The sequence below is a fragment of the Cebus imitator genome, unplaced genomic scaffold (assembly GCF_001604975.1).
Source record: "Cebus imitator isolate Cc_AM_T3 unplaced genomic scaffold, Cebus_imitator-1.0 Scaffold783, whole genome shotgun sequence".
Classification (NCBI taxonomy): Eukaryota; Metazoa; Chordata; class Mammalia; order Primates; family Cebidae; genus Cebus; species Cebus imitator.
In genome coordinates this window covers 288,782-300,995 of record NW_016108098.1, presented here as the reverse complement: position 1 = coordinate 300,995, position 12,214 = coordinate 288,782, and the positions used below count along the sequence as shown (strand labels likewise).

General features: G+C 42.4%; 1 protein-coding gene across 1 annotated transcript in view; it reads left to right on the top strand.

The window, feature by feature from the left end:
* The window catches only part of MAGT1 (magnesium transporter 1), a 64,077-nt gene that overhangs the window by 43,837 nt on the left and 8,026 nt on the right, over nt 1–12,214 (top strand). Inside the window, exon 8 of the mRNA XM_037735354.1 lies at nt 10,984–11,058. Coding sequence (XP_037591282.1) covers nt 10,984–11,058 — 75 coding nt within the window. The remainder of the gene's footprint in view (nt 1–10,983; nt 11,059–12,214) is intronic.

Sequence of the window (12,214 nt, the reverse complement as noted above, 5' to 3'; positions counted from 1 at the left end):
CTCTTGGGTTCAAGCAATTCTCCTGCCTCAGCCTCCCGAGTAGCTGGGACTACAGGCACGCACCATCATGCCCAGCTAATTTTTGTATTTTTAGTAGAGACGAGGTTTCACCTTGTTGACCAGGATGGTCTCAATCTCTTGACCTCGTGATCCACCTGCCTCGGCCTCCCAACATGCTGGGATTATAGGCGTGAGCCACCACGCCCGGCCTGTTCCATCCTCTTGAATGACAGGGAATATTTTTACTTTCTTGGCCTGAGCTAATTTTTATTTTATTACATCTAAAAGCAGATGCCTCTGTAAGCTGCAAAGATAGGTAACAGTGATGTCAGATAAGTAAGAATCTAAATTTCATAATATTACTAAACATAGTTGACCCACTTGAATACATAAGCAGTGACTGTGGAACAAATCAACAGAGTGACAAATGTAATGTTCCTGGAGTTGTGCTTCTCAGCCAAGGTGTCCTGACATTGATACACTAGAATCAGCTGGGCACGGTGGCTCACACCTGTAATCCTAGCACTTTGGGAGGCTGAGGTGGGCATATTGCTTGAGCCCAGGAGTTTGAGACCAGCCTGGGTAACATGGCAAAACCCTGTGTCTACAAAAAATACACACAAAAAATTACCCAAGTGTGGTGATGCATGCCTGTGATCTCAGCTACCAGGGAGGCTAAGGTTGGAGGATCACTGGAGCCCAGGAGGTCAAGCCTACAGTGAGCAGAGATCACATCACTGCACTCCAGCCTGGGCGACACAGACCCTGTCTCTAATAAAAAAAAAAAAATTTTAAATACCTAGGAGGCCGGGCATGGTGGCTCATGCCTGTAATCAAAGCACTTTGGAGGCCAAGGCAGGTGGATCACCTTAGGTCAGGAGTTCAAGACCAGCCTGACCAACATGGTGAAACCCCATCTTTAAAAAAAAAAAATAACCTAGGAATACAACTAACAAAGGATGTAAAGGACCTCTTCGAGGAGAACTACAGCCCACTGCTCAAGGAAATAAGAGACGACACAAATAGATGGAAAAACATTCCATGCTTATGGTTATGAAGAATCAATATTGTGAAAATGGCCATACCGCCCAAAGTAGTTTATAGATTCAGTGCTATCCCCATCAAGCTACCTTTGACCTTCTTCACAGAACTGGAATAAACCACTTTAAACTTCATATGGAACCAAAAGAGAGCCCACATAGCCAAGACAATCCTAAGCAAAAAGAACAAAGCTGGAGACATCATGCTACCTGACTTCAAACTATACTACAAGGCTACAGTAATCAAAACTGCATGGTCCCAAAACAGAGATGCAGACCAGTGGAACAGAACAGAGGCCTCAGAAGCAATGCCACACATCTACAACCATCTGATCTTTGACAAATCTGACAAAAACAAGCAATGGAGAAAGGATTCCCTGATTAATAAATGCTGTTGGGAAAACTGGCCAGCCATATGCAGAAAGCTAAAACTGGACCCCTTCCTTACACCTTACACTAAAATTAACTCCAGATGGATTAAAGATTTAAACATAAGACCTAATACCTTAAAACCCTAGAAGAAAACCTAGGCAATACCATTTAGGACATAGGCATAGGCAAGGATTTCATGACTAGAGTGAACCAGCAACCAACAGAATGGGAAATAAACTTTTGGAATCTACCCATCTGACAAAGGACTGATATCCAGAATCTACAAAGAAGTAAAGCAGATTTACAAGAAAAAACACCATTCAAAAGTAGTGGGTGAAAGATATGAACAGATACTCTTCAAAAGAAGACATTTATGAGGCCAACAAACATGAAAAAAATACTCATCATCAGTAGTCATTGGATAAATGCAAATCAGAACCACATTGAGATACCATCTCATGCCAGTTGGAATAGTGATCATTGAAAAATCTGGAGAAGCCGGGTGCAGTGGCTCACGCCTGTAATCCCAGCACTTTGGGAAGCCGAGGCGGGTGGATCACGAGGTCAAGAGATCGAGACCATCCTGGTCAACATGGTGAAACCCCATCTCTACTAAAAATACAAAACATTAGCTGGGCATGGTGGCGCGTGCCTGTAATCCCAGCTACTCAGGAGGCTGGGGCAGGAGAATCGCCTGAACCCAGGAGGCGGAGGTTGCGGTGAGCCGAGATCGCGCCATTGCACTCCAGCCTGGGTAACAAGAGGGAAACTCCGTCTCAAAAAAAAAAAAAAATTCTGGAGAAAACAGATACTGGAGAGGATGTGGAGAAATAGGAACACTTTTGCACTGTTGGTGGGAGTGTAAATTAGTTCAACCATGGTGGAAGACAGTGTGGCAATTCCTCAAGGATCTAGAAATAGAAATTCCATTTGACCCAGCAATCCCATTACTGGGCATATATCCAAAAGATTATAAATCATTCTATAAAGACACATGCACATGTATGTTCATTGCAGCACTGTTTACAATGGCAAAGACCTGGAGCCAACCCAAATGCCCATCAGTGATAGACTGGACAAAGAAAATGTGGCACATATATACCATGGAATACTCTGCAGCCATAAAAAATGATGAGTTCATGTCCTTTGTAGGTATATGGATGAATCTAGAAACCATCATTCTCAGCAAACTGGCACAGGAACAGAAAACGAAACACTGCATGTTCTCACTCATCAGCTGGTGTTGAACAATGAGAGCACGTGGGCACAGGGAGGGGAACATCACACACTGGGGTGTATTGGGGGTTGGGGGGTTAAGGGAGGGACAGTAGGGGGCAGGTAGGTTGAGGAGGGATAATATTGGGAGAAATGCCTGATGTAGGTGACAGGGATGGAGACAGCAAACCACCATGACATGTGCGTACCTATGCAGCAATCCTGCAAGATCTGCACACGTACCCCAGAACTTAAAGTACAATTTAAAAAAAAAAATTAACTTAAGTATATTTTTTCTAATTGTAAAAGCAATACAGATTAAATAAAATTTAGAAAATACAAATAAGTATAAAGAAAAAAAAATTCAAAACCACTGAAAATTCTATCTTTAGTAAATGTTTGTGCACGTCTTTCCCAGTTTTATTATACTATGTTGATGATTAGAGAGATTTTAAAGAAAGCATTCTGAAAAAATATTAAGCTTTTGATTTTAATTGAAGGACATTTGGGAAAATGTTCGTATGCCACTATGGAAAATATACTTACTGCTTAACATCCAGTCCAAACCTGGGAGAGTTCATCTAGCCATGAAATGGTGAGCTAAAAGATTAACAATATACACCTGGTCCATATTAGAAGAAAGAGGACTGAAAGAAAAATATTAACCAAACTTTATTTTTTTAATTCTAAAATTTTTGTTGAAAATGTTCATTTTGCCGGGCGCGGTGGCTCAAGCCTGTAATCCCAGCACTTTGGGAGGCCGAGGCGGGTGGATCACGAGGTCAAGAGATCGAGACCATCCTGGTCAACATGGTGAAACCCTGTCTCTACTAAAACTACAAAAAATTAGCTGGGCGTGGTGGTGCGTGCCTGTAATCCCAGCTACTCAGGAGGCTGAGGCAGGAGAATTGCCTGAACCCAGGAGGTGGAGGTTGCAGTGAGCCGAGATCGCGCCATTGCACTCCAGCCTGGGTAACAAGAGTGAAAATCCGGCTCAAAAAAAAAAAAAAAAAAAAAAAAAGAAAATGTTCATTTAAGGGCTGGGCATGATGGCTCACACGTGTAATCCCAGTACTTTGGGAGGCGGAGGCAGGCAGATCATTTGAGGTCAGGATTTCGAGGCCAGCCTGGCCAACATGGTGAAACCCCATCTCCACCAAAAATACAAAACTTAGCCAGGTGGCTGGGCATGCTGTCTCAGGCCTGTAATCCCAGCACTTTGGGAGGCAAGGTGGACGCATCACCTGAGGTCAGGAGCTTGAGGCCAGCCTGGCCAAATTGATGAAACCCTGTCTCTAGTAAAAATACAAAAATTAGCCAGGCGTGGTGGTGCACGCCTGTAATCCCAGCTACTGGGGAGACTGGGGATGGAGAATCACTTGAACCCGGGAGACAGGTTGCAGTGAGCCGAGATGGTGCCACTGCACTCCAACCTGGGCAAAAGAATGAGACTCTGTCCCCCCAAAAAATAAATAAAAATCAGCCAGGCATGATGGCAGGCGCCTATAATCCCAGCTACTCCAGAGGCGGAGGCAGGAGAATCATTTGAATCCAGGAGGTAGTGGTTGCAGTGAGCTGAGATGGTGCCGTTGCATACCAGCCTGCATGACAGAGCAAGACCTTGTCTCAAAAAAATAAAAAGAAAATGTTCATTTATGGCTTGATGGATTTAGCTTGGCCAGCATGGTGAAACCTCATCTCTACAAGAAATACAAAAATTAGCCAGGAACGGTGGTATGCACCTGTAATTCCAACTACTCGGGAGGCTGAGGCATGGGAATTGTTTAAACCCAGGAGGTGGAGGTTGTAGTAAGTAGAGACTGCCACTACACCCCAGCCTGGGCAGCAGAGCAAGACTGTCTCACAGGGAAAAAAAAAGAACAGAAAAGTATGGTTTGATGGATTAACAAATTATTATACCTTGGAACATTTTCAGTATCTTGAATTAATCCGTCTCAATAGTACTTTGAAATTGAATAATGGAGCAAAAGCAATTAAAATAGTAAAATATTAATTAGTTGATTTGGGGTTTGTTGGTCTTTTAGCTTTGTCTTAAATTTTTAAATATATAAGAAGTTTAAGAGATTAGGAAATTGTATTTTTACTTCTGCCTTAAGATTGAACATTAGCCTAAGGTTTCGTATACATTTGGAACAGATGAGAATGTCTTGGGTTTGGTTATTAGGATGCAAAAAGTGAACATTTTTCAGGGTCAGGGATGTATACAGATTATAAGATAGTGCCTTAACTGCTGTGTGCCAGAAATAGTGAGAAAATGAATAATTTTGTCTGAGGTAAGGAATATTAGAGAAGGCTTAACCACTCTTCTCTCCCCTTCTTTTTTTTGAGACAGAGCCTTGCTCTGTCACCCAGGCTAGAGTGCAGTGGTGCCATCTTGGTTCACTGCAACCTCCATCTCCCAGGTTCAAGTGATCCTCCTGCCTCAGCCTCCCGAGTAGCTGGGATTACAGGCATGCACAACCACACCTGACCCCTCTTTCTTATTTATTTAGTTAGTTAGTTAGTTTTTTGTTTTGAGACAGAGTCACACTGTGTCACCCAGGGTGGAGTGCAGTGGCATAATCTTGGATAACTGCAACCTCAGCCTCCTGGGTTCAAGTGATCCTCCTGCCTCAGCCTCCTGAGTAGCTGGAATTACAGGTGTGCACCACCACGCCTGGCTAATTTTTATATTTTTAGTAGACATGGGCTTTCACCATGTTGGCCAGGCTGGTCTTGAACTCCTGACTTCAAATAATCCACCCGCCTCAGCCTCCCAAAATGCTGGGATTACAGGCATGAGCCACTGCACCCGGCCCCTACCTTCTTTTAAAGTAAATATGAAACCTCAACACCAGTAACATAGTTTACAGTTTGCAGGTTGATAAGAATTAGTAGAATGAGGCCACTACTAAGTTGTAGTTATGATTTTGGAAAATATCCACATATTTATCATTAGTTTAATATTGTACAATTTATTGCATGATAAAGCAAACTATATAATGAGTTGCCTGATCTAAGCAACCTTTAAAATTATATATATTTTTTTTTTTTTGAGACGGAGTTTCGCTCTTGTTACCCAGGCTGGAGTGCAATGGCGCGATCTCGGCTCACCGCAACCTCCGCCTCCTGGGTTCAGGCAATTCTCCTGCCTCAGCCTCCTGAGTAGCTGGGATTACAGGCACGCACCACCATGCCCAGCTAATTTTTTGTAGTTTTAGTAGAGGCGGGGTTTCACCATGTTGACCAGGATGGTCTCGATCTCTTGACCTCGTGATCCACCCGCCTCGGCCTCCCAAAGTGCTGGGATTACAGGCTTGAGCCACCGCGCCCGGCCTAAAATTATATTTTAAGTATTGCATTCATGCAGAAAGTTTACAAATAATTAATGTACAGTTTACTGTTTGGTAAATATTTTTTTTTCAGATGGAGTCTCGCTGTCTTGCCCAGGCTGGTGTGTAATGGTGCGGTCCTGGCTCACTGCAACCTCCACCTCCCAGGTTCAAACGGTTCTCCTGCCTCAGCCTCTGGAGTAGCTGGAATTACAGGAACCTGACACCATACCCGGCTAATATTTTTTGTATTTTTAGTGCAAAAACCAGCCTGTTGGCCAGGCTGGTTTCGAACTTCTGACCACAACAGGTCCACTCACCTTGGCCTCCCAAAGTGCAAGGGTTACAGTCATGAGCCACCGCACCCTGCCCAGTTTGATGAATTTTCAAAGAATGAACATGCTTGTGTAACCAGAACTCACATAAATAAATAAAATTTTACCCACATTTCAGAGCATTCCCCATCATCATTCCTTCTGATTGCTACCTTCCCACCCAGAAGTAACTGCTATCCTGACTGCTAACACTATGGGTTGATTTTTCCTGTTTTATTTTTTCAACTTACATAAATTGAATCCTACAGAGTTGGGCGTGGTAGCTCACGCCTATAATCCCAGCACTTTGGGAGGCCAAGGCAGGCAGATCACCTGAGGCCAGGAGTTTGAGACCAGCCTGACCAACATGATGAAACTCTTTCTCTTGTAGAGAAACCCTGTCTCTACTAAAAAAAATACAAAAATTAACTGGGTGTGGTGCTGTGTGCCTGTAGTCCCAGCTACTTGGGAGGCTGAGGCAGAAGGGTGGCTTGATCCTGGGAGGCAGAGGTTACAGTGAGCCGAGATCACACCACTGCACTCCAGCCTGGCTGATAGACCCAGACCTTGTCTCAAAATTTTTTTTTTAAACCACAATAAATGGAATCCCACAGTAAATATATTTGTAGATTGATTTATTTTATAGAGATGAAGTCTTGCTGTATTGCCCAGGCTGGAATGCAGTGGGATCATCGTAGCTCACTGTAACCTTGACTTCCCAGAGTCAAGCAATCCTCCCATATCAGCCTCCTGAGTAGCTGGGACTACAGGTGTGCACTACTGCACCCAGCTAATTTTGTATTTTTTGTAGAGATGGGGTTTTGCCCTACCCTGTCATCCAGGGTGGTCTCAATCTCCTGGGCTCAAACGATCCTCATGCCTCAGCCTCCTGAATTTTTAAAATAGCAGTATGGAAAATGTTTACCTATAACCTGAAACCCTGATATCATAAACTACTTTTATTTTTGTATATTTTCTTCCATTCATTTCTGTATGACTGTTTCATGAGTAGGGTATTCCTTTTTCATACTTATAGACATGTTTTGCATGGAGCTTGCTATCTTAACATATTACAAGCATTTTCTATGTTGTATGGCCTTTATGTTTATAAAAATACGGCCGGGCATGGTGGCTCACACCTATAATCCCAGCATGTTGGGAGGCCGAGATGGGTGGATCACAAGGTCAAGAGATCGAGACTATCCTGACCAATATGGTGAAACCCTGTCTCTACTAAAAATACAAAAAAATTAGTTGAGCATGGTGGCACATGCCTGTAATACCAGCCACTCGGGAGGCTGAGACAGGAGAATTGCTTGAACCCTGGAGACAGAGGTTGCAGAGAGCCAAGATTGCGCCACTGCACTCCAGCCTGGCAACAGAGTGAGACTCCATCTCAAAAAAACTAAAAATAGCAAAAAGATTACAAAGAAATCTGAAAATGTGAACAAAAAGAAAAGTAGTCAATATTCTTAATGTTTATATAATGGATATATCATATCCGTGTTGCCAAGGTTAGTCTCGATCTCCTAACCTCAGGTGATCCACCCGCCTTGGCCTCCCAAAGTGCTAGGATTACAAGCATGAGCCACTGTGCCTGGCCTTCTGCTAGCTTTTAATAGCCTAGTTGTTTTATGTTATGGAATACTGCCTCCTCTATTTCTGCTCAGTTCTCCTAGAGTAACAATCAGGACTGCATAATTTATGTATTTCATTGTTTATATTCGTCACTGGAGTGTTATCTTGTCCATGTTAGAATCTTTATGTTGTTCAACTTTTTATTTCCAACAGTTTATAGTCCCTGCCATATAGTAAGCAGTGTTAGTAAAACTTTAAAGATTCAATAAATGAAATAAAACAATATACGTGGAAGGGCATCATAGCTCTTGACAGCCAAGAACAGTATATAAAAGACCTTGAAGTATTTAGCAAGATAGAAAGCTCATTCAAAGCAAAAGCACATAAACCATGATACAAAGACAAGCTTTCCCCAGAACAAGTCTCAGTCGTTAATCAGAGAGTACCCAGTAATCAAAGCTTATAGAAATGATCAATCTTTGGCTGGGTGTGGTGGCTCACACCTGTAATCCCAGCACTTTGGGAGGTCGAAGCAGGTGGATCACCTGAGGTCAGGAGTTCGAGACCAGCCTGTTCAACATGGCAAAACCCCACCTCTACTCAAAATATAAAAATTAGCCAGGCGTGGTGGTGTGCACCTGTAATCCCAGCTACTCAGGAGGCGGAGGTGGAGGTTGCAGTGAGCCAAGATCATGCCACTGTACTTCAGCCTGGGCAACAGAGCAAAACTTCATCCCAAAAAGAAAGACAGAGAGAAGAGAGAGAATCTTTGCCCAAACCTGGATATAAGGAACTAAAAAAAAAAAAAAAAATTGCTGGAGAAGAGACTTGGCTGAACAACTAAAAACATGATGAATGGACATCATCCTTAACAAGAGGCTATTGAAGAAAGAATGCAAGATGGGGCACAGGCACAGTGGTTCATGTCTGTAATTCCAGCACTTTGGGAGGCCGAGGCTGGAGAATTGTTTGAGCCCAGGAGTTTGAGACCAGCCTGGGCAACATAGTGAGACTCTGTCTCTACCAAAAAAATCAACCAAACTAACCTGGCGTGGTGGCATGCACTTGTAGTCCCAGCTACTCAGGACGCTGAGGCAGGATGATCTCTTGAGCTTAGGAGGTGAAGGTTGCAGTGAGTTGTGATTATTCTACTGCACTCCAGCCTGGGTGACAGCAAGACCCTGTCTCAAACAAAACAAAAAATTTTTAAACAGAATGCAAGATGGTAATGAAGGTATGAAAAGTCAAATTTTAGAGCCAATTCTAAATTCAGGCCTAGAGCCGATTATAAATTCAGGCCTCATCTAAATACATATTTTTCCCTTTCTGCTTAATGATACCCACATGTGGTAGCATACAGTGTGTATATATATATATGCAGAATTGATTTGGGAGTGTTTTACTGCTGTTAGTATTCACTAAACTGCAGGGCGAATCTGTCTTTCTTTTCTACTAGAACATTCTATTTGCTTTAAAATTTGAATGTGCTTATTTTAACATTTAGCCATGCCATCTGTTGCCTATTTGCATGGGTAATTCTATTTTGTATTTATGTAACTCCCATTAAACTGAATAAAAGTGTGATCATGGCACATGTGGGATTTTTCTTTTCTTTTTTTGAGATGGAGTCTTGCTCTGTCTCCCAGGATGGAGTGCAGCGGCGCCATCTCGGCTCACTGCAACCTCTGCCTCCTGGGTTCAAGCAATTCTGCCTCAGCCTCCCCAAGTAGCTGGGATTACAGGCGCCTGCCACCATATCCAGCTAATTTTTGTATTTTTAGTAGAGACGGGGTTTTGTCATATTGGCCAGGCTAGTCTTGAACTCCTGACTTCAGGTGATCCACCTGCCTCAGCCTCCCAAAGTGCTAGGATTACAGCGTGAGCCACCGTGCATGGCCGGGATTTTTCTTTTTTATTAGAATAGGATAAAATTAGGTTAGTAGTAATTTGTGCTTTAAAGGCTAATTATTCATGCACTTGGCATCTTGGCACAGGAAAAAATTAAAAAATAAAGTATTGAAAATCTGGAGAATTTTGAGACAGGGTCTGGTTCTGTCATGCAGGCTGGAGTGCAGTGGTATGATCACAGCTCACTACAGCCTCGATCTCCCAGACTCAAGTGATCCTCCTACCTCAGCCTCCTGTGCAGCTAGGACAACAGGTATGTTGTCCATGCCTGGCTAATTTTTTGTATTTATTTGTAGAGACAGGGTCTCACCATGATGCCCAAGCTGGTCTCGAACTCGACTTAAGCAATCTGCCCACTTCGGCCTCCCAAACTGTTGGGATTACAGGTGTGAACCAATAAATCCGCCCAGGAGAAATTTTTGAGAAATTAATTTTCAAATAAAAAGTAGTTACTGTTCTCCCTAAATGTTATATATTTCAAACGTGTTCTTTAGGGAGGTGGGGTGAAATATTCAAAATGGCTATTTAGGGCTGGACACGGTGGCTCACACCTGTAATCCCAGCAGTTTGGGAGCCCAAGGAAGGTGGATTGCTTGAGGTCAAGAGTTCAAGATCAGCCTGGGCAACGTGGCAAAACCCCGTCTCTACAAAAATATGTGTGTGTGTGTGTGTGTGTGTGTGTGTGTGTGTGTGTACAAAATTTAGCTGGGCATGGTGTTGAGAACATGTAGTTGCAGCTACTCAGGAGGCTGAGGAGGGGGAGTGAACTGAGCCTGGGAGGTCAAGGTTGTAATGAGCTGAGATTGCCCCATTGCACTCCAGCCTGGGTAACAGAGCCAGACCCTGTCTCAAAAAAAAAAAAAAGTCTATTTAATATTTTTAGATGTATTTGAGGTCAGGGCAATAACCAAGTGTCCAGACAGTTTATTCCAAAGTGCAATTTCAGGAAAATTCATATTTTATCTGTAAGTTATAGTGGGACATTTGTTTAAAATATCAATTTTTCTTTGCACAAATGAAGTAATCTTCCAATTTTAATTTTTTATATCTTTATAGTAAATAATTGTCATGCCGTATAGATACAAGATTCCTTATTTTGTTTTTTTATAATTAAGAGCTGAAGGTTTATATACTCATTTTAATTTTCTTCATGAAGAACTGGGAGTAGTAAAATGGTGTGTCTTTTGTGTCTATGTTAATTTCTCCTTAAACAATTTTTCTAAGATGGTGGAGTTACCTTAGGAATGGTGCTTTTATGTGAAGCTGCTACCTCTGACATGGATATTGGAAAGCGAAAGAGTAAGTCACCTTACTCAAAATGTAATAATGCTGCCTGTAATATGGAAAAAAAGTGATCTCTTAATCACTTTTCCTCTTTTTTTTTTGAGACGGAGTTTCGCTCTTGTTGCCCAGGCTGGAGTGCAATGGCGTGATCTCGGCTCACCGCAACCTCTGCCTCCTGGGTTCAGGCAATTCTCCTGCCTCAGCCTCCTGAGCAGCTGGGACTACAGGCACGCGCCACCATGCCCAGCTAATTTTTTGCATTTTTAGTAGAGACGGGGTTTCACTATGTTGACCAGGATGGTCTCGATCTCTTGACCTCGTGATCCACCCACCTCAGCCTCCCAAAGTGCTGGGATTACAGGCGTGAGCCACTGCACCCGGCCTCACTTTTCCTCTTATGTATAGGATAAGTATGTTATTTTACCCCTTCACTACTTTTTTTCTTTTAATGTCATGTCTGTTATTAAACCCCTTTACTATTATAAAAGTAACGTATGCTCATTATAGAAAACGTAGAAAAAAACAGAAGCATGAAACATTTTGTGGGAGATTCATCACCCATTATTCCACCACTGGAAAACTAATTATTTTTAAATTATATTTCTTTCCATTTATGAAAACTGTGTATAAAATTTTGGGACTTTATACCCCCTTTTTAAACAGGAGTTTAATAACATAACTTTTTCTATATGCATAATTTTAAGCTTATACTCTGTTTTTGTTTTCTTTAAGACAGGATCTCATTCTGTCACTCGGACTGGAGTGCAGTGGCATAATCATAGCTCACTGCAACCTCCGCTTCCTAGGCTCAAGCTGTCCTCCCACCTCAACTTCCCGAGTAGCTGGGACTACAGGCGTGTGCCACCAGGCCCAGCTAATATTTTGTACTTTTTGTAGAGATGGGGTTTTGTCACTTTGCCCAGCCTGGCCTCAAACACCTGGACTCAAGTGATCTTACCACCTCAGCCTCCCAGAGTGTTGAGATTACAGGCACGAGCTGCCGTGCCTGGCCAACTTATATTCCATGTTGTAATTTAACTATTCTGATTTTTTAAAAACATTTAGTTTTTTCCTAATTTCAATTAAAATAATTTTTTAGTTACTGTCATGATACCTTAAGCATCATTCTTTTTTTTTTTTTCTTGAGACGGAGTTTTGCTCTTATTACCCA